This window comes from Amphiura filiformis, chromosome 2 (genome assembly GCF_039555335.1).
Source record: "Amphiura filiformis chromosome 2, Afil_fr2py, whole genome shotgun sequence".
Classification (NCBI taxonomy): Eukaryota; Metazoa; Echinodermata; class Ophiuroidea; order Amphilepidida; family Amphiuridae; genus Amphiura; species Amphiura filiformis.
Genome location: NC_092629.1, coordinates 87,348,814 through 87,376,103, shown reverse-complemented (window position 1 = coordinate 87,376,103; position 27,290 = coordinate 87,348,814). Strand labels below are relative to the sequence as shown.

The 27,290-nt window shown below is 36.7% G+C and overlaps 1 protein-coding gene across 1 annotated transcript; it reads right to left on the bottom strand.

The window, feature by feature from the left end:
• Window positions 1-26,907, bottom strand: LOC140146773 (uncharacterized). Its single transcript, XM_072168649.1, has 13 exons — window positions 26,733-26,907; window positions 21,965-22,219; window positions 17,695-17,781; window positions 16,106-16,245; window positions 15,585-15,710; window positions 12,781-12,903; window positions 11,203-11,368; window positions 10,446-10,541; window positions 8,137-8,304; window positions 6,726-6,898; window positions 5,035-5,237; window positions 3,509-3,741; window positions 1-2,199 (listed from the first exon to the last, which is right to left on the bottom strand). The coding sequence occupies exons 1-13, from the start codon at window positions 26,836-26,838 to the stop codon at window positions 545-547; spliced, it is 3,531 nt and encodes a 1,176-aa protein (XP_072024750.1). The 5' UTR covers window positions 26,839-26,907; the 3' UTR covers window positions 1-544.
• Window positions 26,908-27,290: the final 383 nt, after the last annotated feature.

Below are 27,290 nucleotides of genomic sequence, written 5' to 3'. Positions count from 1 at the left end.
ATGCATTTTTCATGAAATTCCAAATATGGTCATGGAAATTCTACAATTTTTTAATTGAAAATTAACTTGTCGTCTGTAGTCGACTCCCGCATGGAGAGAGTTAAGTTCCAGAAAAAGTAAAAACAAGTTTTGTAATGCCTGTTTCAAGACCTTGTGTCTTTATAGAATATATATATTGCCTGCCGCAATCATTTTTAACCTACATACCTTACATATGTTTATGCATTTTGGGCATGAAAGTTATCTTGAGTTTGTACTTAAATTTTGACCTCGATATAGTTGCTACTATTTGACAACTAAAAATGCTTAAGTCATGCAACCGTAGCTACTTATCTACCTCCAGTCAGTTTTGAAGTTCAGTGTGTGCTGCTTTGATTTAGCATTGTTTCTTGCTTCTACGTATCGTACGCGTAACAGTATGTACACACACCAAGTAATGCTAAGCTAACATAGAATACGCTGAACTTTAAAGCTAGTGCCGCTGAGTTGACTAGAGGTAGATATAGATTTATGGCACTATTTTATAGAATCTACAAAACTTGTGTCATATTTCTTTGTCGCCATCTTGTTGTAATCCATGAATAGAAACACACACAGGGTCTATCCCAGAGTCTAAAATGCTCCTTTCATTTCCAGTCTCACATTTATCATGTGTGGTCCCTTTCATTTCTGTATGTATGGCATTGTGTTCTTCTGTGTAAGTACCTGCTGCATGAGCTTTGTCCAGAGTTGCATCTTGCTGGAAAAGAGGTCTTCTTGATGAATTTTGATTTCCTTCAATATCGCAAGATATCATTTCACCTGATTTGATATCAGTTTGATTGTTAATGTTAATGTTTGACTTTTGATTTAGGTCTTGGGTGTGATTCCTTTCAAGAGATGGTGAACAACAAGATAATTGGCAAGATTTGGCAGCTGCATTTGTGCTCTCTTTGGAAATGTTGTCTGTCTGGATTTCATTTACGCTGCCTTCTGGTATTGCACTGGACAAAGTTGAGTGTACAACACTACTCTTGCTACAGATGTGTATCAGAGTAGCTGCATGGGAGCAGGTTTGAACTGGTACTGTACCATGATCATCACACCTTGAAAACATGGCATCATTCTCATCGAGATCACTGGAAGTTGTATTGAGTAGTTCATTATCTGGAGAGAGAGCATTGTCTTCGGTCAGAGTGACATCACCTTCTGACCTCTGTTCCTGACATATAGCATCATAATGGCAAGAGGTTCTGTCTTGAGTTGTTTTCATTATTTTATTGTCTAGAAAAGAAGTCCTGTCTGCAGTCAAAGTGACCTCACCTTCTGACCTCTGCTCCTGACACAAAAGAGATGTAGCATCATAATGGCAAGAGGTTCTGTCTTGAGTTGTTTTCATTATTTTATTGTTTAAAGAAGAAGTCCTGTCTGCATTCAGAGTGACCTCACCTTCTGACCCCTGTTCCTGACATGCAAGAGATATAGCATCATAACGGCAAGAAGTTCTGTCTTGAATTGTTTTCATTATTTCATTGTCTGGAGAAGAAGTCCTGTCTGCAGTCAAAGTGACCTCACCTTCTGACCTCTGTTCTTGACATGCAAAAGATGTAGCATCATGAGGGCAAGAAGTTCTGTCTTGAATTGTTTTCATTATTTCAGTGTTTGTAGAAGCCTTGCCTTGAGTCAAAGTGACCTCACCTTCTGATCTCTGTCCCTGACATGAGAGAGATGTACCTTCACGAGGACAAGAAGTTCTGTCTTGAGTTGTTTTTAATATTTCATTGTCTAGAGAAGAAGTCCTGTCTTGAGTCAAAGTGACCTCACCTTCAGACCTCTGTTCATGACACGCAAGATCTATGGCATCACCTGGAAATGAACTCCTATATTGAGTCATACTGGAAGATCTAAACGTAGTCACATCACTATCTGATAGTTGATCATTGCTTTTGGATGGCACGTCATCTGGCGAAACACTTCTTTTTTGGTCTCTAACAAAATCTACAGAAGCTAAAGGAGTGACATTAGCTGATCTCTCATACATCTCATGACAACTGATTTCTGATGTCATTTCATTAGGTGAGAAGGTTGTCCTTTCTGAGGCTCCTGTGATGAAGCCAGTGGAGGCTGATGGTACAGCAATCAATGTTTTATTGAGCTTTAAGTCAGGCGATGACACAGTAGCTTCTGGTATTGTGCAGATGTCATGGTGATAATGGCCATCTGGTGAAATGAACAAAAACATTGTAGTTTTTACATAGATTCATTTTAACAGTACAGTCCAACCTCTCTTATCTGGACCTCTTTTATATGTATCTCTCTGTTATCCGGACATGTGATCTTCATAGAAAATCATGTTTTTCATGTTTTGAGAAGGGTTTGAGAACTTGATTTCATGCAATGAAGCATTTAGAAGGACATAACTGTGTGGCATACATAACTAAAAATACCATATTTCAGTGTTATTACCCCATTATGAGTAACCTTTTGCTGTCCCAATGTTAGCAATTCAGACATTCAATGCAAAATTGCATGTAATTCACTTATCCGGATTTTTCACTTATCCGCCATTGCTTGGTCCCATCATGGCCAGATAAGAGAGGTTGGACTGTACTCCTATGGGTAAAAGCACCCCCTCCCAACTCACTGCACATTGCGGTCCCCGCACTCTGTATACCCGCATGCTCATTAGTTGACTTTAAAAACACCCCCTTTTGGATCTTGTTTCTTGAACTTTTCAGAGGAAATTTGAAAATTTGACATTTGAAATCGATACAGCCCTTAAGATGGAAGACATGACTTTAATCTTCCACACAGGGAGTGTGAATTTGAAATTTGGATTACCTGCGACTCAATTTGAAATATACACCTGTGTGGGAGATACAAGGCCACATATGGAAAAGTAGTCTCTTTTGCTCAAATAAAAGGTGTCCCACAGTTAAGCAATGGGAGAAAATTGTCTTTTTTCTCTTTCAACTTCAATTATTATGAAGGGAAAGACTTTCATTTTTTGGCTCTCTTAATTGTCTCATGTATATATTAAACTTTACTTTCCCTGATTTTCAAGGAAATGTGATGAAAGACCTCATCGTACAGGAGCTCTAAACACCGCAAGGTATTCCCAAAATCTCACTCGATTTACGGCGAAATACACTGACATGCACCCCGTTTCATTAAAGTAGCGTGCTATAGACGGCCCTCACTTGATAATAGAAAGTCCGATTGAATTGGCTCAAACGGTATTTTCTAGAAATACTTTGCCAGATTCTACTCTCTAAAAAGGAATCTGATTGGTTACATAGTGCCGTCGTACCATAGGAAAAACCATATCCTCTTCCGTACAGCCCTACTTAGTGTGTTGTGTGGTAATGTATGCATTGTGCATTGACCTCGAACGCCTCTGTACACACAGCGTGCACACACTGGAGTCGAGTATAATTTATTTAAAGAGACTTTCATAGTAAAACTTTTCCATATGGTCTTCCATAGGGGGTTTTCAACTAGAATAGCCCAAGGCCCCTTCATTGCTCACCTTTCTGTTTCTTTATAACCCTTTTCTCCACATAATTATTATTTTCCTCCCAACATTGCATTTCTTCAATAAGTTCCTCGTCTGTAGCAGAAAGAAATCTTTCCTTATGTCTCTGTAGATCGCACACATCTTTGTCGTCTAAATGGAAGATACGTCCTTCTACTGAGGGCGCTATATTGCTCTGCGCTTGTTCTGCTTGCGATATCTCCGCTTGATCCATGAAGCTATGACGTCTAGATAATGAACAAATATATAAAGAATTAACAATGGCTCAAGAGTAGCAGTGAACATATACCGTAAAAACTTGCTACATTGATAGTTAGCATATGTGCTTACTATCGAGTGCTTTTAAAACATGCAAACATGAAGAGCCCCATACACAAAAGTGTAAATGGTTTTGAGCAAATCATCGATACACATAGTTAAATACGAACAAGTAAACCTGCAAATATGTGTCTCAACTTGATTAGCTCATTTGGTAAAGAGCCAGACTCTGGTACAATTTCATGTTTCCAAAAGCGATCGATAGTATGCACATATGCTAACTATCAAGTTTTTATGGTAAACATCATTGTTGCTTTTAAGAATGGTAGGCAAGGGACTCTCTGGGGAAATATGATGGCAATTTGTCTTCACTCTGAATTTTGCCATCTTATGTTAATCGTTGACACAACCAGTTGTTACTATTTATCCATTCCATCTCCAGTAGCTTCCAGTGACAGTGGCGTATCATGGCCGCTCGTGCATTCGGGGGCTACAGAAAAGGTAAATTTTGCCGGCCCCTGCAGCAACAGTTGAAAAGAATCTAAAAAGTGGGAAGAGTGGGGTTGAGGATCAAAATTTTTCTCTCAACATTTTTTTTTAATATTAAATAATTGGTGTTACACATTTGAAATACTCATTCCAGCTGTGGAAGATATAGGTAAAGTCATGTACAGGGATGTATGGGTTTCAAAATAATTTATAGTGCGCTATGCACAGGCACAACGCCTAGACGTTGATCCATAAGCCTCAGCATTTTTTACAACCCATTTAAGATGATGATGATAACAATGATGATGATGATAACAATGATGATAACAATGATGATGATGATGATTGAAGAGGTGGTGATGGCGGCAGTGTGATAGCAGTGGCATTGCACTTTGCATAACTTACTATGTCAAACTAACAAAGCTTTTGTCTATGTCCAGATCTGTCTTTTCACCATTTCCAAAGCAATGAAGTTAGGCCTGAAAAATCGTTTGATTGGAGTAACATAAAAAAAATTAGGGTAGGTCGGTTAATTGGCAATTTTTTTAACACACATTTTAAGCTGTAAATTGCATAATTATGATAAAGGCCTTGGAACTTTTTTGAAATATTTTTTATTAACCTTAATTTCTTTTTTTTTGCAAAAAAAATAAGAAAAAAGTCTAGGGTCTGACCTATTTTTAGGGTCAGTTGGGGTAACACCAATCAAACAATTTTTTAGGCCTTATTCTGTACAATAGACATGAGCACGGTTCCTCTTATGCATAACTTACTTTGTCAAACTAATCAAGCTTTGTCTATGCCCAGATCTGCAAGGCTTGAGTCCTTTCACCATCTCAACAGCTGTGAAATGATTCTGTACAATAGTTGACAGGATTGGGCCCTCTTCTTGATCAACTAAGATGGGACAACGTCTGAAGACTTCATAGCCATCCTTTCCTTCTGCAAGGTACTGTTTGGTGCATATTCTATAAAGCTGTCAGGCAAACATAAAATATATATTTAGTGGGATGGTGTGTACCCAGTGTGTATTAACTCTCTCCACGCGGGTGTCGACTGCAGACGACAAGTTTCAAATTTTATTTGAATTTTTCGACATTTCAGATTTGTAAATTTTATTGACCATATTTGAAATCAGCATGAAAAATGCATTAAAATGAGTACAAACAAGTAGTATTGGTTCAGTGGTTCTTAAGATAGCTCTTGATATTTTGAGAAAATTTCTCAAAACTTGGTCTTTTTATGTTGAAGCTTATGAATATGACTAGCACGCAGAGCATTAAATTCAGCCAAAAAGCAACAAGTCCACATGACAGGTTGCTCCTGAAAATAACCTGTTCAACCAGCCTGAAAGTAACCCGTTCATATATTTTATTTGTTACTCAGATTTGGTTTTGATGTATTGGTGCTGTCTTAGTGTCTAGGTACCAGTGGACAGAATTTCCAAGGTGGGCAAAATTATCAAAAAGAGACATGACTGGGACGAGTGCACACGAATCCTGCGGAAATTTAACATTTTATAAGGATAATTGTTGCTTGAAAAGGCCAAATGGAAGATAAACACCAAATATTTGGTCAATTTTGTCCTGGTATTTCTGCGGTCGGTACGCCACTAGTAAACTGGCCTCAAAAAGAAACTTATAATTTGTCACAAGGCCATATCTTAAAATCCTGTCTATAAAAATGAACAAAAATTACACACAGGATTACTTCAACACTCTACTCTAAACACATGTCAGTAACCAAGCAGTTGTTATGGCATCCATTGGATGGACTGGCTTGAAAAATAGCATGTCTGAAGACAAAGTAGCCTATGTGGCTCTATTTTACACACTGCGTTTACCGCAGGGCTGGATCCAGGGGTAGCGCTAACTTGCGCCATGGGGTCATGGGCGCATTCTTTTAGCTTTTGGCGCACAATATTAATGTAGAGGTTGCTAAAGGGTCATTTGAACCCTTTATTTCTATTGTATTGGATCCACAATTTCACAAAATTTTGAATTTTTGACCCCTTGTTTGAAAACCTAGCGCTACCTCTGGCTGGATCTAGGTTATTGATGGGCGATCTCATGCCATATTTGAGGGCAATTGCAACTCTATTGACCATTCTGGGGTATTCTCCCTGGGAGTCAATGTCAAAATAACCTAAATATCATTAAAAAAATGTTGCCTTTTTTTTAAATTTGAAATACACCCCATCTTTCTTACCTTTCTTGGTAGTATATGTTGAGAATCTACAAATATGGTGAAAGGGTCCACTCTATGGCCTGGTATAGCAGATGGGTGATATCCAAATTGAATACCAGACACTTGAGGAAACCGTCCTTCTTTCTTACCTTTCTTGGTAGTATATGTTGAGAATCTACTAATATGGTGAAAGGGTCCACCCTATGGCCTGGTATAGCAGATGGGTGATATCCAAATTGAATACCAGACACTTGAGGAAACCGTCCTTCTTTCTTACCTTTCTTGGTAGTATATGTTGAGAATCTACTAATACGGTAAAAGGGTCCACCCTATGGCCTGGTATAGCAGATGGGTGATATCCAAATTGAATACCAGACACTTGAGGAAATCGTCCTTCTTTCTTAGGATGTTGACTCATGCCATTCTCAAGACACTCCAACAACTGTTCACCTGTAAGATGAAAACAAGAAACATAATGCATTTTTTTATCTGAAAGATTAATTAAAAATTTGCTCAACCACTACCGTGTATTTAATTAGCACTCCTCCCCTAATAAGCACCTCTTGTGGAATTTTCAAGGGACCTCTTTCAAGTGACAACTGTCCGCCTTTGAAATTGTAAGTCTACAATTAAATAAAACAAGGAGATTAGCAGCTATTAGGAATAGCAAATTGTATGGTGCGTAAAATAATGCATGTCCTTGCTCAATTATACAATGAGAAAATTGCCCAAATGTAAACTTTTGGTGCCCTAAATCAACATCGACCTCATTTGACCCCCTTTATGCGACTTGCCAATTGTGAGTGAGCTCTAAGCTGGGGTAAAGATTCCTTACATCAAACTATACCATGTATACACAAAGAGAATATATTTGTGGTTTTTTTTTCATGCCGCTTTTCATGAAAAGCGCCAAAACAAATGCAGCGCCAAAATTTCCACTTCTAGAGTCCCACTACTTTGCTATTCAAAGGCAATGTCAGCTCATTATTTTAGAGCAAACATGTAAGCAAATTATGAAAATTGCTTTTTCTAGAATATATTGCTGTCACAAAGACTGGACCAAAATAACATTTAAGAAAAGTGGCCCTTAACCCTAACACGCCTGAGTACTACAAAATACTACTTGATATACGTGCTGTTCGTGCGTGCATCCCACGTGGTGTGATGACGCAATCGCCCTAAGTGATATATAGGCACGCTTTTGCTGGCCAGCGAAGCTAAGGACCCATGGCAAAGTGTCGCCGAGCCAGTGGTTGGCATGCGAGGGGTCTCGGGTTCAAATCCCACTCGGAGCAACAACTTCTTTCTTTGTTTTCTCTCTTTATTCCTTTCTTCTTTTCTTTCCCGTCACCAAAAAGCCCCTGGCGGGTTAGGGATAAAGCACCACAAATGAACCAATTATATAATATTGGATGGCTTTGAGTGTGATACGAGAAAATACCGCCCGAGTCATGTAAATACTGACTGAACTGGAGGCGAGTTTAGAATTGTTTGGCTTCCTCCCTTGACCAAGAAAGTTTGCTACACCCTTGATGAGGGTACTCCACCTACATTTTATTTGCAGTACCATAAGTGAATCAATAAATGGTAGCATAGTCAAATAACATCTCATGTATTATTGCTTCAATAACCTTATCCTGGCTGTGATGGCATATCTAATTGAAGAGTAATAAGGGTACTGCACCTACCGGTTATTTGCAGTACCATAAGTGAATCAATAAATGGTAGCATAGTCATTAAATCACGTCTCTTGAACTCTCCAGCAGAAATGATTGCGTCTGTACGAAATGTCCCGGAGTTGAGAAGCGCCACATCAGCTTTAGTTGTTGACAGCATGATATCGGTTACAAAATTTCCTGTTCAAAATAAGAATAGAATAAAAAGTGTGGAATATTAGGCTACAAATCAGTTTGTCTTAGAAGATCACATTCATAGAGTTTTCAAAATTGAAATTTTGCATATATTGCTTTTTTTTTCCTGAACTTTCAGATTTGTTTTTTGGATTTTTTAATGTCATGAAAAAATTTGAAAAAGACATCCTGTATTTGTGTAGGCTTAGCCAAACATTTGCCAAAGGCGACCTTACACATTAAAAATTGAGGACCCAAAACATACTTTGCTGTTCTTTAATGAAATGCTCATTAAAGTTTAGCAGTTATCATTAATAGTAGTTTTCAAAAAGCTCAAAATCTCTCTCTTTTAGTAGGGATAACCATCAAAATTTCATGTTGACCCTATTGCTACAAAAGATTGTTTTCTGAGTAGAACTAATCAACAGAAGTATTTTGGTGGTTAAATGGTCAAAATCGGTCAAAAACTTTTCGAATTATGAATTATCAAAGTTTCCCATTCTGACCGGTCATTGGAACGAAATAAAATGACAAGGTCCAAAAATAGAAGTTGGGAGCAAAATTGGCATAAGCATATATTTACCTTTATATATTTCTTTATTTTAACATATTTGCAAACATGAAACAAGCATATTGTGAAAGTATCAAAGGGGTTTCTTATGAAATGGCACTTAACTAGTCACTGGCATAACTTATTTTTTCAAACCAAGGCATTGAAATCATGCATTTAGAGGACATTTGCCAAAAATCATCCAAGATAGCCGATATGGCACAAAATCAAAATTGCACTAAGTAGGTGAACTTTTTTTCACAACCAAGAATTTCAATGTTATTGGGTTTAATATGACCAATTAGTAGGTGTATGTAAACAAAATCTTAAGTTTTGAAGGTCATTGACTCATTCACAACAATAGAGATTATCCCAGGCTCATCATGCTCATGTGTATTCCTGTAGTATTCCTCATTCAAACCAAAGTAGCACTCAATACATTATGAGTATCTTTGTTCAAACCAATTCAATGCTTGACCTCGGAGTTACCTGCATGACTATCGCGGGCTATTTTGAAACAGTTATGGTTGCACATTCAGGTACTTCTTTTGAAAGTCCTAAACAAGGTATAGCCAGCAGCAAGTTGTAGATGTTATAGGCCTAAATATAAGAAAACGTTTAGGGTTAAGATCAGGTGAACAATACATCGAATGAGCACGAAACTTCACATTTATGTTCAGAAAGGTGTCTTCTTAACATGATTTGAAAGGAATATAAAAATTCCAAAGGGAAGCTGGTGATTTAATTTGTAACTCGAGATCTACTTGTTCAATTTTTTAACCTTTTTACAGAGGGTATGATAGAGGTATTACTGGCAACTCTGCCAAATTACAGCTCAGTAGGCTACGTTTTTCACCTGATCTTACTGATTTGAATATTTTGTGCCATTCTTGAGCAGTGCTAAACTCAGCCACTGGCAATTAAAGCGCACTGTGGCGATGGACCAATTTTGACTCGCACTTACAGAAAAACAAAATAAGTTATGTTGCTGTAATTTGCAAGATAGTTACAAAATATAATTGGCAGTAACTTCCCCAAATTTTACAGAAAAATATTGAAAAATAAAAGAATGAGATCAATTTAGAAATGTATGTGCAAGCAGTGCACAGTTGAGCTCCCTGCATGTCTATGGGAGTGTTCTAATCAAGTTGATGGTTCATTGGTCATCCCTACTTTTAGTTAGTTTCTTGTGTCCTTATTTAGAAAATCTAGCCTAGCCTCCATGTTTACTTCAATATATCCCCAATATGTAAATGCAATCAAGCAAAATGAGTCGGATGTCGGGAATATTGAGTTCGAGATAAAGGCATCAATAGTATTCAACTTCCTTTGTATTTTATTGTTCTGAGCAACACTAAAATGACTATATCTCTGGAACCATAAGTCTAATCATGATGGGGATTTTAGCAAAATAAAGCACTGAGAATGGCTGATGTAATGAGATTAAAAACAATTACGACTCACTTAGACTCCCTTAGCTTGATCGCATCATGTTATATCCTCTGTTTCTTTGTTCACTTTCTCACAGACAGACAGACTGACAGACATACACACACACACCGACTTACAGATGCCTTTTCATCTTTCCCATTCTTACCTAAGTTAGTTTCTTGTGTCCTTATGATAGAAAATCTAGCCTCCAGGTCTACTTCAATATATCCCAATGTTCCCTCCATTTCCTTGCTCACTTTCTCTGCAATGAAAACAAGAAATACAGCAAGTAATATTTCAACTTAAAAGTTCAGATTCTCTCCAAAACGTGACCTATATTTTTCCACCCAATATTAATTTTTAAGAAGGAAAAACGGTAGTCCAAATGCAATGGCATGTCCCCTCTGACACCTAGTCTGAAGAGCCAGTCTCCACTGGCATTGTGGTGAGTGGGGTTTGGAGATAACCGGACCTTTCCGCATTAGTGAAATGGTTTGACCATGCTGCAAGAAGTTTGGTCTGAATCCTGATGGTGTTTTAGTACATTCTTGTGGAAAAATTGAGTGAGCTTGATATCCCCCTGGACAAGGCACTTACTGCTAATTGTCTTGTTTTAACCCGTAAAAAACTTGAGGAGCTGATCCTGGTAGCTAAGGTCATTGTGGAATGTCTAGGGTGTGCACTTCTTAGCAGCAAAGTACCTGAATTGTTTTTTAATGGTTTATGGAATGATATGGGCCATAGTGGTCAGTGACAACCTTTAAAGTGTGCTGAGGCTTATGGCTCAATGTCTAAGCATCGTGCCTGTGTGTAGTGCACTATAAATCACTGTGCTTTTTTTTGACACACATTCACATGACATCTTCTTGGCAGAAGTCAGGTGATAATAATAAGAAAAAAAATAGTATCATCTTAAACTGTACCTTTAAATTGTTCCACAATGTCTCTGACATGAGGATCTTCATCAACTTCACTTGTGACTTCCAGCTTGTCAATTTCTACATGGTTACCATAACAACCAACTTCTATATTTAGCTTGGACAGAGTCCTGAAATCGGTGCCGCTTTTCACTATATAATGACCGTTGACCTGCATATAGAAAATAATGAAAACAATACACTGTGATTATTATGGATACTGGAACTTTCCCTTCATTACTGTTGGCTTCCAGGTTTTTAATTTCTACAAATATTAACCTATATAGCATGATAGCAGTGTTAACCAATACTCTGTGCTATTGTATGTACACAGCAGTGCTGTTAATCACACACAGCATCCTATCTTCAGTAGATAGCAGTGTTAGCCCACATATCATGCAACATTCAGTAGATTAGTAGATAGCAGCATTGTTCACCCATATGCAGCATGCTATCTTCAATAGTTAGCAGTGTTAAAACACACAGCATTCTATCTTCAGTATATAAATGTTGTTAACTCATAAAGTGTTCCATCTTCAGTAGATAACAGTGTTAACCCACACAGCGTCCCATCTTCAGTAGATAGCAGTGTTAACCACAGAGAGGGCTTTCTTCAGTAGATAGATGGCAGTGTTACCACACATCATCAATTTTTAATAATATATTTGTAACTTTCAGCTAAACTCAGGCAAAGCACAATTGTGCTCAGAGGCTACTAAATTAAAGGTAAGCCAACCCAATATGATGGGACAAGGATATGGGCAGAGGTCCGATTTTAGAAGCAAGAGGAAAACCGGAGCACCCAGAGAAAAACCTGTGAGGACGAACATGGATCGGCAACCAAACTCACATGTGGCAATGCAGGGAATTGCACCAGGCTGCAGTGGTGAGAAGCGAGTAAGACGACTATCAGTATATACTGTTTTTAATCCATGCAGAATCCTATCTTCAGTAGATAGTGTTTTAACACAGTCATAGCGTATGTTATCTTCAGTAGATAGCAGTGTTGTTAACCTATAGAGCATTATATCTTCAGTAGATAGCAGTGTTTCTAACCCATACAGCATGCTATCTTCAGTATATAGCAGTGTTGTTAACCCATACAACATGCTATCTTCAATAGATAGCAGTGTGGTTTTAATCCATACATGCAGTATGCTATCTTCAGTGTTTCTAATACACACAAGTATGCTTTCTTCAGTAGATAGCAGAGTTTTTAACACATACAGTATGCTATCTTCTATAGCAGTGCAGCATGCTATCTTCAGTAGATAGCAATGCGCAATGCATCTTCAGTGTCTATATTCTTGACACAAATGTGGTGCAATCAAGCAAAATCAGTCTGAAGTTAGGCATACTCACTTTTCAGTTACATGATGTTATAAAGCATGTGTAAAGCTACATTTTGAAGAACACCCCATTGAAATTGACCATTTATAAAGATATGAACAGTTGAAGTGTTTCCAAAACAAAATAATTTTCTTGGTTTGGCTGTATCTGAAAATCCATATTTCCGACTTCCAACTGAAATTACTTGATCTCATCACATGCTACCATCAGTACACAGTTGCTACATAAGCTCACCTGTTGTATATCGTAATCATGATCATGACCTCCAAGAATCAAGTCTATATCTTCTACATTCTCTGCCAATCTCACGTCATTTGGCATTCTCATGTGTGTTAAAGCTATCACAAAGTCTGCTCCCTGAGATAAAAAATAACAAAAAAGTACAAATATCAATTAGTAAGCTATCAATGATAAAGAAAACAAAGGTGGGTGTTCACATTTGTTCTTATTGTGTTTTCCATCTTACATTTAGGCCTAGTGTGACACATTCACTACAAATACTATTATATTAAAAGGCTACAGCAGAAGAGTATATTTTTGCCAACATCAGAAAGTGAGATCCGGAGGACGTATACTATGATCAGCTTGTAATCGCCGCAGTTATTCGGTCTTTAAATTACTGTACACATCAATAAAGTTCCAACTTACGCCTGCGTAAATTCACAAAGGCGTGCGTCAGTAGCGTGGTTCTTCTAGGTGGTGCGCCAAGCTCTGTGTACGCTATTCTATATCAATCCACGATGTTCAGTCAGAATTAATAGGTAAATTTTCACGGGAAAATTTTCTGGACACGTGACATCCATGGGCGCAGACATATTAGCATTATGGAATGTGACCTCGAGCACAGCGGGTGGTGTACCAATGTATTTGAATAGGAAGAATTCCTCCTTCGATACAAAATAAGTAACTTGTCGCAAGTTATAATATTATGGTAAGAGTTTCCGTAGATAAATATTTTTTTCCGTAGGTAGATAATTTTGAAATTACGTTTTGATGATATTGTGAAGAAATTAAGTTTTCATGATATTTAATAAATTTGCAAGACACAAATTTCTATCGAAATTGCAGCCAATACTATTCCAATTCAAAATTACTAAGACTTGAATAGCGAGGTCACCACCGGGGGTCAGAGATCAGGCTTGAGGTCACACTTACATTGATACCCATTGGTCACGTGTCCAGAAAATTTTCCCGTGAAAATATACCCATTAATGTTGACTGATGTTATGAGCCCCGCCTATTACGAGCTGATCAGGAAACACTACCCAAGCAGGCAGCATGTTTCCTTGTGCATCACCATAGGCTTCTGACACTCTTCTGAATTTGGCAGACAAACCTTAAATTGTTTATGGTGACTCAAAAACTGATCAGGGGAAATTGTACTTTTGCACACTTGCCAAACACATTTTTTGAAAATGTAAATTAAAAAAACACTTTGAAATAATTTAAATTACCCATTTTTGCACTTTGGGCAAAATGATCCCAATGTTTATCAACTTTTATTTCAAATAGTATGAAACTGAATTATGCAGATATCCTGTTAAGATTGAGCCAAACTAATGCTCATTGGGCATTTTTTTCTTTCTCCCCTGAAAAAAAGTCCAGCATGCCACTGTTTTGTCGTGGTCTTGGACTTTCAAGATCTTGGTCCCAAAGTGGACTTGGTGTCGGAAGAGAACGTCTTGATCTCGGAAGTATAGCTTAGTCTTTGTTTTGGATTTAGAGGTCTTGACTCACATCACTGGGATGAAGTATGGTATCGTGCAGCGGTTCCCAAACTTTTTATAAAGCGACTTAATTTTTGCCTGGCTTATTTGTCGTAACCCACAAAGGTTGGAGGACGTGTGAAACCAAAGTTTGAGTTTAGCTCACTAAACATACTACAGTTGGAATTCCAATTGAATGAACACAGCTTTCAACAGCTGTATTTGATCCAACCGTGATCGTATTTTGCGTATTTCAAACTACAACGCGAACGTACAACAATACTAACAATCACAAGTGTGTTGACATGGTTGGATTCACTTCCGCGTTATCCACGCACAGTTGTACATGCTGGTGTGCATCACGCAGTGTATGCAAAAAATTGTCATGCTATGTCAGGCTGTGTTCATTCAATTGGAATTTCCACTGTAGTACCAACTTTACAAATGCAAATGAATCGCATACAATTTGCAATGTTAACTTACAAAATAATATGATGCTTGACTTCAAATTACTTCAACATAGCACAAGAAATATTTGAAATTAGGTACACCATACACGATGCAACTTTAGAAAACTTCATTTAAAGTAGGGGCTACATTTTCAATGATGTTTACATTTAGGGAACAACCCAAAAGTTCGATGAAGCCCTATAAACGAAAGTCCTTTCGTTAGGGAGGAGGGGGTCAAAAAGTCTGATTACGTTTGTAAAGAAGTAGTTAAAACATCGGTCAAAGTTGGTCTTTTTTTATGGATTTAATATATAATTGTAAAATTTTAGTATTTTCCGAAGTACGATATTGACATTTTATAGTGGTTGCTTCAAAAATGATTTCAAATAAATATAGAGTGCAGTACTCGCAACCTACAACTTGTAAGTTCATTTGCAGTTGTACCACACTTTGATTCTTTCTCATTTGAAAATCCAGCAAGTCCTAATTTTTTATGAAGAAAAATATTTCAAAATACAATAGAATTATTGTTTCCTAAATGTGATCAATATCCTAGCAATGTCGCACCCCTGAACAACATGGACCATAACAACGGCCCTGTGCCCAATGAATACGGGTTGAAATTTTCGATATTTGACACTTACGTTAGAGGGGAGGGGGGAGGGGGTTAGCCTTCTAACGAAAGGACTTTCGTTTATAGGGCTTCATCAAACTTTTGGGTTGTTCCCTTATAAGCTATCTTCATCTTCATGATTTTCTTTTGCAAGGGTTTTCCTTGACTCGCAAGTCGCACCCCTTTTTGAAATGGCCTGCAACCCCCAAAAACGTTGTGATCCACAGTTTGTGAAGCGCTGGCATAGTGCCTTTCTACTTGATACTTACTTGCTGTTTAAGTTCTTTAGCCAATTTTCTTCCTTGCTCAACATAATCTATATACGTTAGGTTTTCCCTGTCAATGGTCGTCAAGGTAACAAGCCACTCCTCCTCTACCAAACCAATCAGACCTATCTGTACATGGAAAAACGGATGATCTAATAAGTTCAGCTAAGTTCATATGTGCTGGTGATAAACAATTTCAAAAGTTTAGACTGACTTTCAGCAGTTATCTATCATATAATATTGCTCAACATTCTGTCATGCTTACGCTAGTTGTGCGTTGCGTAATGCATGACTGGCGCACGCTTATGTGAATTTACGCGAGTTGGAACATCATTGATGCGCGCAGTAACAAAAGTCTAATAATTTCCGCCTTATATAAGCCGAACAAACTTTAGACACCGAGCATGCCTCACTAGTAAAGTCATCTATAACATTGCTCAGTATTCATGGAAAGTTACTCATGCTGGAACAAACTTTTATATCGTTACATCATCACATTGTCTTCAAAATAGCATAAATCCTACCTTTTTGCCTTTGTATGTTATCATCCTAGTCACTAAGCCATCAGCCAGCGGTTCTCCAGTAAAGTTATCTATTACATTGCTCAACATCCATGGATAGTTACTCTCACGAGTGAAATCTTGCAGTTCATCAACACCAAAATCTAACAGTCAAAGAAACAATGGATTGATACTTAAAGCCATAATGTGTGATATTGTTATTCTGATCATCTTAGGCTGAAATAATGAAGTAAAATGAATGATAACTACCTAGTCACTTAGCTGTGGAGCTCTATGATGGAATATTGGAAAATAAAACTAGGGATCCCCATTTTTGTTATAAAAACTCTAAATTTTACTGTAATTAAAGCACTTCTGGCTTAGTCTTAGTCAAATGGTATTTTAGTACAACATTGGGCATTATAATCATGCAAAAAGTAGAAATTCCAAAAAAATTGAGGGCGTCGCTGTGGGGCAAAATGCACAAAATCTATGTGCATCCCAATCAAATTGCTTGTTTTAGATGACATGTACGCAAGGCGTGGCAGTTATTGATATATCGACATCCATCAATGACTTCCAAGTGTGACGTTACATAGTGAGGGATTACGAGATACAATGACTTCCATGTGTGTGTGCATCCTTTCATCCTGGCACATTTCATGTTCGCACAACTACCATAAAGCACATTGCATGATTTTGTAATCCTGTAATTATTTTTCCTTTATTAATAATCTGTGAATTTTTTTTGTTTGTCACAAAAAATGGTTCATTTTGCCATGTGACATGATCTGATCAAATGACACCAAAGTCTACAAAAATGAAATTAATACCAGGCAAGAAAAGGAGCAAAAACAATAAAGAATTTAAAAAAACAAACTTAAGGACTTTTAAGGACCTTACAAGGATGTCAGCATCAGTAAGCTTAGGTTTGAGTAAGTTCGATATTGTAACAACTCAATTTTCTACATTTCCAACATTTGTATGAGGTGGATCCGATGCCTTTTTCACATTTTCAATTTGGTAACAACGTAAACTTCTAGCAAGAGCTTAAAAGGGTAAATTCTCAACAATTTTACAGAAAAAAAAGTGGATTTTTTTGTTGGATTGGCTTTGGGGGGGGGGGGTGAAGAGCACAACGCACCTCCCCAGACACCCTGGCTAAAAGGGCAAATTTTCAAAATTTATACAGAAAAAAGTGGCTTTTTTTTTTATTGGCTTTTTTGGGGGAGTGAAGAGTACATCGCACCTCCCCAGATACCCTGTTAAAAGGGCAAATTTTCAACATTTTTACAGAAAAAAAGTGGATTTTTTGTTGGATTGGCTTGGGGGGTATTTTTTGGGGGGTGAAGAGCGCAACGCACCTCCCCAGACACCCTGGCTAAAAGGGCAAATTTTTACAGAAAAAAGTGGCTTTTTTTTTTTTGGATTGGCTTTTTTGGGGGAGGGGTGAAGAGTACATCGCACCTCCCCAGACACCCTGGCTAAAAGGGCAAATTTTTACAGAAAAAAAGTGGCTTTTTTTTGGATTGGCTTTTTTTTTGGGGGGGGGTGAAGAGTACATCGCACCTCCCCAGACACCCTGGCTACGGTTCAGTGAACAACCCACTTACCAAAGTCATGATTGCCAAACACAGCTGTGTTGATTTTCATAGCATTCAGTACTGGTAGCATTTGTTGTCCTCTTGTAACACTGCTCACTAAAATAGGGAAAAAAAAAAAACAGTCTCATGCATATATGGTATGGAATGGCATATGGTATGGCATATTGGTATGGTATGTATACATAAGGCCGAATAAAATTAATGTTTTGGTTCTCGTCCCCTCCCTCCGCAATTTCCGGGATTTGTCAGATTTTTTTTTTTTTTAAGATTTTTCAATTTTTTTTTTTTTTAGACTTACTTTGGAATACTTTACGAGAGATTATGGACCATTACCAAGACATTTTGTGGTACTCCAGGGGATTTATCCATCAGAATCTCACAAAATTGCCTTCTCCTTTCCTCAAGCACTGTTGGAAAAGACCAAATACTACTAACAATGTTAATTTTACACACACACACAAAACTCCCTCCCTCATTAATTCATGAAAATCCTCTGGACAAGAACCAAAGCATTAATTTTATATGGCCTAATACATCGATATCAAAAAGATGCACTTGTCAGATGCTACATGTGTCTCTTTAAGTTTAAATACATACATGTAGCTAGGAATAAATACCAGAGTCATCTCAAGTGGAAGTCACTTCAAATAATCCCCCAAGTCATGTGGTTTAGGAATGCGAGGTTACGCATACAATTTTGCCGCTTACATGCTTTACCTTGAAGCTTGATATAAGGCAAAAAAAAAAAGTTGTTTGTTTGTCCTCCACCGCCCGCTCCTCAGATGAAGGCCTGACCAATATTTTTTTTTTTCTATTTTTTTTTTTTTTTATAAAAATGAGTAAAATTCATTTTTTTTTCCAGATTTGGAGTATCTCTGGACCTCTTTTATGGTTGAAAATAAAAAAAGTCCACCAAATAATTAAAAGACTATGACATGAACACAAATTATAACTTTAACTGCATATTAAAGAAACAAAATGTTTGTTTTTTTAAGTCACCATGAATGATTGTAGCATTTAGCTCTAGCAAGGTCCAGAAATACTCCAAATCCGAAAAAAAAAAAAATAAAAAAAAAATAAAAAAATCCGCCCCCCCGCACGTCCTCTTTCAAAGCTGTGGAGGACAAACAAACAATTATTTTTTTTTGGCCTAAGCAACTTCAAATATTTAAATCGCACTATTTTTGCAATGAAAGAATAGAAATAAAGGTTTCTGCTTAAAAAAATAAAAAAGTCCTCGTCAGTAACAAATAAATTTTGAGTTCGGCTACGCCGCATTTATTATTTATGTTTCTACTGCCTCCGACACATTATTTGGGTGTACAGGAAAGGGATTTATTTCTTTAATACACATTTTCTTTTAATTTCTAAATTCTATTCCTTTGTATCAAAAGACTAAAATGAAATAGAGGTCCAATCGAGCCATATATGTGACACAATCTGGTCCATGGAGGCCAAAGGAGGCAAATTTGAAATTGAGATAAAGGCCTGCATGTACCAGATCCTGTCGCATATTACCCTTCTTGCACATTTCCTTCAATGAAGCTAAACTTAAACTACAGCTGATAATTGCTTCTTCTATCTATACAAGGCGAGACAAAAATGCTTATTGCTATTGATTGATTACAAATATCCTGACCAAACCAGACATAGTAACATCTGCTTTTTCTTCCATATATCCTCCTGGTACTAAAGAAGATACCTTATACTTCCCACAATGCATTTCTGCCACTTCCATTTTCTGTACTGATTTCAACCTTGAGTCACTTGCAACTAGCATGTTCTGTGTTAGCTTAGCATTACTTGGTGCATGTACATACTTTTACGTGCACGATCAAAGTGACACGTATGTACATGCAAGAAACAACACCAAGCCAACGCAGCACACGCTGAGCTTCAAAGCTATAGTGCTGTTGACTCAAAGTGACTGATAGACCATAGTGCAACATACTGTACGTTGATAGTGACAAAAATACCTCAATGAACAGAGCGCACACAGATCTTGCAAAATATGCCTATCAACCCTTGTTTAGCCAGTCTATTCTCAATATGAAAACAAAGGGAACCTGTACAAAGTAATAGGAGTGCCATTTGCTGTTTCATGAGGTGATGTTGCAAAGGATTCTGGGATGGGTAAGATATATCTTCTCTGTGCTCCTGGTATAGACTGGCCTAGCTCATAGGATCACAAACATATGCTCATCTGTCAGTACACAGTTCTTTAACCCCAATACATACATAGAATGACCTTTGAGTGTGTTGGGTACTAAAACTCATACTCACACAACTTGAGGTCAACTTGTTGATTGGAGGTTATTCAACTTTGCCATTGGAGATGAGAGAGATCATTTTGGCTCAGAAGGAGCTATTGGCTAAGGCTATTCAATACAACGGGAAGTGTCCGGAAACCAAAAGAAATCGGGACCAACGAAGCACGATGGCAAAGAAGGCGATCTCGTTTTACGATGGAGCACCAATAATCGTGAGGGGAGCGCCTCGCTTTCGTTTCAATATGGCGATTCTGTGCAAGTGGAGGTTATACCAGAAGTCAACAATTTGGATGCAAATTTCAAAGTTTCTATAACATTTCTCAAATTTTTGGCAAAATTGGGTTATTTTTTTTTCGGAAAAAATTGGAAAATTAAATGAAAAACCATCCAAATACCAGAAAATTGATTGGTTGGATTTGTGCTTTCTACTGAAGATAGCACAAATTTATTGGTTAAAATTGTGATATCTACTGAAGATAGCACAAATTTATTGGAAAAAGACCATGGCTGAAATGGCTGAATATACAGCACATCCCGCATGGTCATTTTGAATACTGAGTATCAAGGGTGACACCATGGGGGGGAGGGGCATGGGCAATTGCCCCAAAGAAGAAAAGCAAAAAAAAATTGGTCAAACAGGGGTTAAATTGTGACAATTTTATTGGTTTTCTATACCTAAAACTATTGTTCATTTTAAAAAAGCGACAGATTCAGGGAGCTTTGTCCTCTGACCCCCAACAAAGGTCTCTGCCCCTGGACCCCCACCAGAGGGCCAGTCCCCTGGAACCCCCATTGATGCCTTTGCCCACCCCCCTCAATATTCAACCCTGGCACCGCCCCAGCAGAGTATCCCCCCTCCCGGGTCAATGGGTGAGAGAAAGTTGAAACTAGAATTACGCGGTTTATAATTAAGGTGGCCCCCACATATAAAGGGTGACTATGTAGACAAATATATCTCTCATCTTTAGTGAGTGCCCATCCATCTGATGAAATGTTGATCTCCACTTAAAAATATTTTAAACTCTGTGGTACAACCAGGTTTTGTGAAAAAAGGTCGCAATTTAATCTCCACCCACAATGACTGATGCAGCTTCCCTTTTGACTTCCTTGTGTCATGCATAAACCAGACGCTAGAATAGCATGATCTATCTAGACAAATCAATATATAGCACACTGTACAACAGTGCCATGTAGGAGGTTTATTAATATAGGTCTTTTACTGAAGTGGTGATTTTCCATTTTCTTACATCAAATTCTATGTTCTTTTCCATTTTCTTAAACTTTGAGATTCCAGCATATCTAGAGAAATCATCAAATGAATGAAATGTATAATTAATATGGCGACTATCATTACTGCACACTTATGACCACTTATTGGCCCCAAAGACAAGTATTGAATGTTAAACAGATATATTTTGTTAAAGATTTCTCTTATTTCAATCTCATAAACGGTAGGAAAACATTGAAATATGCACAATTTCCTGAACGCGGAGGTCACATCACAAGATCTTAAGACTATTTAATGTTATAAATTTGGGTTCCCAAACATTTGCTCTGTGTAAAGGGGATCAACGATTTTTGACACATTGAAAGGGGATCAAAGATTTTCTAACACCTGTTAAAAGAGGGTGAGCAATTGCAATTTTACACAAAATAAGGGTTACACGGGTGAGAGAGGCCACAGACCAAAAACAAGGAACAGTACTAAAACACTGAAAAACAGCGTAAATTCAGGGTAAAATGCCAAATATGGGCTAAAAATAAAAGAAAACACTTAAATTTTGGCAACAAAAAAAGATGAAATTGGCTGAAAAGAGGAACTCTCACACTCCTGGAGTTATGATTTGGGTTAGGGTTAGGATTAGTTTACACAAAATAATGACTCGAACTTCTCGAAGCATCTACCAATTTTTGGTAGAATTAATTAATAATGTGACAGCACCTTTAGGCAAGTCATTATTATTGTTCTACATTTGTACTTATACCATACCATACCATACCATACTTACTTATTGATGGATTAAGCGCATCTCCACTAAAAAACACCAATGGATTCTCATTCTGGAAACGTTTGATAACTGTCGCAAAACGTGCAGCGCCCCCAACAGGCTCCTGTTTCCTCTCCTCAATATTGTAGACATCATTGAAATGAAGTATTGTGATAACTGTGGGCTGGTAGTTAGTATACTGCGCCCTCACTTCTTCCGAGATGCGTAAGCGAGTCGGTGATGCTTCATCAATGCTTGAATCAGAGTCATCTAATCCTAAAAATATCAAAAAATAGTGAACGTTTTGTAAAGATGAATAGACGAGCCATTCGAGATACACACCCCTACATGTAACAAAAATGTGGACAGTAATACACCACCTGAAGTTTTCACTATCCAAGTGCAGATGGGATAAGAACCAGGGGGCATAGACTATGGGACATGGGCATTTATCTTTCACTTCCGTAGTCCACTCTTGGGCAGAACATAAAAACATAACAAATCAAGAGTAAATATATGTCTGAATTAATATCCAAAAAGTTCCCACGTTTTACTTTACTCATTTAGGAGTTATTTGGGGTTAAAAATGTGTTTTTCATGATTTTTTTCCATTTTTGCCCAAAAATGTCAAATATTAAAATAGCTGTAACTTTAAAACTAAATTGAGTAGAAATTTCATTTCTATTGTAGATGTTACATGTCATATGGATTTCCAACACTGGTGAATAAAAATGTCATAGCACAACTCTAAAATATAAAAAAATGGCAAAAACCATATTTTTGTGCTATTTTTGCATGGGAAAAAAAATAAATATATATTTTTTTAATTTAAAAAATATATAATTATATTAATTTTTTTTTTCTTAACAAAAAAGTTAATGATGGTGAATGTCTGTGACCTATAGTTTTTGATCTATTGCCCTTTCAAATTCACATATATGGACTAAAATAGCATGTTTTTGTCAATTTTTCCAATATTAGGCTGAAAATGGTACTTTTTTGTAATTTTAACAAAATTTTCAGTGTTTGGAAAGTGGGAACTTCACATATATTATGGATATATTATAGTACTTTCATTTTAAGCTAGTTGTAGATCCACTGGTAGCTCGGTTTCCATGGCAGAAGCAATTATATCGTCAATTTTACTACTTTCAATGCAGCAAAATCATTTTAGTCATCATTTTACTGCATTGAAAGTAGATAAAATTGCTGCTACCACGGTAGTGGGCATACTAGTGGATCTTGAAATAGCTTAACATTAAAGTACAATTACATGTTCATATTATTAAGTGAAGTTCACTTTCCAAAAAACTAACAAGTTGGTTAAAATGGCCATAAAGGACCATTTTTGGCGTAATATTGGAAATATTGAACAAAAACATGCTATTTTAGTCCATATGAATTTGAAAGGGCCATAGATCAAAAACTATAGGTCACAGACATTCACCATCATTAACTTTTTTGTTCAGAATAACTAGGTTGACATAATGACATATTTTTGAAATCAATAAAATTTATATTTATTTTTTTCCCCATGCAAAAATTACATTTTTAGCTCAAAAATGGCCAAAATAGCACAAAAATATGGTTTTTGCCATTTTTTTTATATATTAGAGTTGTGCTGTGACATTTTTTATTCACCAGTGTTAGACATCCATGTAATATGTAACATCTACAATAGAAATGAAATTTCTACTCAATTTATTTTGAAAGTTACAGCTATTTTAATATTTGACATTTTGGGCAAAAATGGAAAAAAATCACTAAAAAACACATTTTAACCCCAAATAACTCCTAAATTACACAGTAACGTGCAACTTTTGAAAGTGGGAAATGTTATATTATTGATCAGTGATATAATAGCTATATTTTCATGTATAAACCATCCTCTACCCAGAAAGGGAGAACGAAAACTACTTTCTGAAGCACTTAGCAAGCCTTGTCCCATGGTCTAGCAGTGTTTTTATCACTATCTTCAGTAGACAGCACAAATAGACTAAATTCAACCAATCAATTTGTGCTATCTTCACTCAGTAGACAGCACAAATTTAACCAATTTGTGCTATCTTCAGTAGGCAGCAGACAGCACAAATTCAACAAATCAATTTGTACCTGGGTTGATGATTTTTACACCAATCAATCTGTGCTATCTCCAGTAGACAGCACAATTGAACCAATCAATTTGTGCTATCTTCAGTAGACAGCACACATTCAACAAAACAATTTGTGCTCTTTGATATCTTCAGTAGAAAGCACATTCAGTAGACGGTACAATTGAACCAATCAATTTGTGCTTTCTTCAGTAGATAGCACAAATTTAACCAATCAATTTCAGTAGACAGCACAAATTTAACCAATCAATTTGTGCTATCTTCAATAGACAGCACAACTTAACCAATTAATTTGTGCTATCTTTGCTATCTTCAATAGAGAGCACAATTTTAAACAATAAATATGTGCTATCCACTAGACAGCACAAATTTAACCAATCAATTTGTGCTATCTTCAGTAGACAGCATAAATTTAACCAAACAATTTGTGCTATCTTCAGTAGACAGCACAAATTTAACCAATCAATTTGTGCTATCTTCAGTAGACAGCACAAATGCAACCAATCAATTTGTACTATATTCAGTAGGCAGCAAATATTTAACTAATATATTTGTGCTATCTTCAGTAGACATCACAAATTTAACCAATCAATTTTTGCTATCTTCAGTAGACAGCACAAATGTAACCAATCAATTTGTGCTATCTTCAGTAGACAGCACAAATTTAACTAATCAATTTGTGCTATCTTCAGTAGACAGCACAAACTTGTCCCATCAATTTGTGCTATCTTCAGTAGACAGTACAAATTACACTGGCAATTTGTGCTATCTTCAGTAGACAGCACAAATTAAACCAATCAATTTGTGCAATCTTCAGTAGACAGCAAATTCAACCAATCAAAAATTGGTGTCAAACAAGCTAAAACTGAACAAAAATGTTTATATTTCCAGTATCAGCTGACAGCTACACCAGCAAGCATTAAACTTTAATGTTTTAACTCAGGTGTATGTTTTGTGGTCGGTTGGGAACCGGAAATTTATCAATTATTTTTGTTACAGCACTTGATAATTATGTTTGAATGGGAGCGTTGAGAAGGACAAGGTCGGTTGACCAGAAATACATCAATATTTTGGTCCAGGCTAAAGGACCCTACAGACTTTTTAGTGGATGCATAATTCGATGTAATATAGGGCCTATCTATGTTATTTAATCTATTACTATTCTATTTCCAGTAATATTTAATTAAGTTCTAACAAATGTTTGAACTTTGATGTCATAAAATTGATAATATATTTCTACCAGATATTCTACGTAACATATTAACAATTTTACAACATTTGTTAGACCTCGATATAGGTTAAATAACATAGATATGCTACAACAAATATTCTACATCAAATACTTGGAGTCTGTAGCAGCCTTTAGAGCTAAGAAAAGTACCGGTAATCACAATTATTGAGGACAACAGATCATAATTAAAATACTCAGAAGCAATGAGGATTTTTGTCAATATAAATGCTGCACTATCAATATTGATATCAGTTAATATAGCAGACAATCAATGTCAATCAAGCCTAACTACCTGTATTTAATCATTCAATTTATGCAATAGGGTATGTGTACTTTAATTAGTGATCATAGAAACCAATTTATGCCTTCACTGCTTTAAGGTTTTCTTTTTAAAGCATTTTGCTGAAGGGGTATTTTGCATTTTCAAATATTTTGGACCCTTTCAATTGTGATTTTTTTTCCTCTGAAGTGGTCCAAAACATCACCCCAAATGAAAATGGAACCACTTTAGTAGGCATTGGTAATTTGGTGGGTGGGTACTCAAGTTTGTTTGTGTAGGGTGTGCGCTGTGAATTAAGTAAATTTTATGGACCTTTCAATAAAACTTTTTTTACAAGAAATTTGGACCCATCGATATACCAAAATTAAATTTTTTTACACATTTTGGGGATATTTCAACAACTTTGACTACAGTGAGGCAAAATTAAAATTAAGAAATAATGAACTTAGAAAATGTCCATGTTTTCTTCCATTACTCACCCCAATCCCCATAAAACATAACATGTTTTTTATATTATATTTATAAATGTGTTTTGGTTGCGGTCAAAATATTTTACATTTAAATGTCAGGTTACATAGAAAAACCACTATTACAAATTTTGTCAAACTGTTATTGCAAAATAATTTTTGGCAAACATTAAATTGGAAAATATTGTGCAACACTTAAAAACATTGTTATAATGTTTTGCATGAAAATTTCAAAAATGTTCTGTGAATGTTATTAAAAAAAATATTTTAAACCCTATATACCGGTTACTCGAAATTTAAACATTTTCTGGAAAAGGTTTTTGCATTTGCTGGGTGACCTACCATATTTCGTCAAATATAACGCCCCCGGGGGCGTTACATTTTCCCAAGGGGTACGTTTATTCAAGGTCAATTTTAGAACAATAATTCCTGTTAAAATCATTAGGTAAACTTAAAACTCACGCTAAAATGACGAACTATGAACTAGAAACACTGACTTCTGATTCACTTCCGGGTTTTCAATCCAGATTTTCGCCAATTATTGACGCTATTATCGACCATGTGAGCAACTTGGTAAGCTTACTACACAAGATAGCGTGGAAATATCGGCAATTTTGAAACATCATGGTTGAAAAAAAATGGTGGGGGCATTTATTTGAGGGGGGGGGGGGACTATTTGACGAAATATGGTAATCCTTACCGTTTCCATAGAGTGTATGACCCAGCCATCTAGCCACGCCATCCTTCTCCACAACAGTGCCATGTTCTATTTTATTTACCCTACACATGGAACATGTGGATCCCATTCTTAATCCTTGTCAGCACTGGTAAAGAAGCCTTGACTGCAGATGGTCTGGTTGCTGCATCATCTGATTCTGAATCTGTTAACAGCCATCTAAAAAACAAAAAGTGTCAGGATTAGAGTATATTCTCAAAGGAATATGTGGGCATTATGATCCTAAAAGAAGTTTCGTTTAGTTTTATAATAGTATACCGGTTACGGTACTACCTTTCTCGTATTGAAGGTACAAAGGAGTCACCCCAAACCCAGCTGTAGGTGAAGTTCCAAGAGTGCCTGCATGGGTAAGATATTCGGAGGGTCATGGATGCAGAGCCCGATATAACAAATGCAATGTCAATCTGCATGTTTTACTTTGGAACGGTTGGCGGGTAATGTGGTTTAGTTTAGAGTGATACCGGTTAATGTGCTCAGTGGAACAGATCGGTTCAGAGTGATGCGGTGTGGACACCCGGCAAC

Excerpts from the sequence above, each read along its gene's own strand:
- LOC140146773 (XM_072168649.1), bottom strand. The coding sequence starts at position 26,838 with ATGGGATCCACATGTTCCATGTGTAGGGTAAATAAAATAGAACATGGC. Across the intron at positions 17,782-21,964 it reads TGCGCTTAATCCATCAATAA|TGAGCAGTGTTACAAGAGGA; the intron begins GTAAGTATGGTA and ends TCCCTATTTTAG. Across the intron at positions 8,305-10,445 it reads GACACAAGAAACTAACTTAG|GAAATTTTGTAACCGATATC; the intron begins GTAAGAATGGGA and ends TATTTTGAACAG.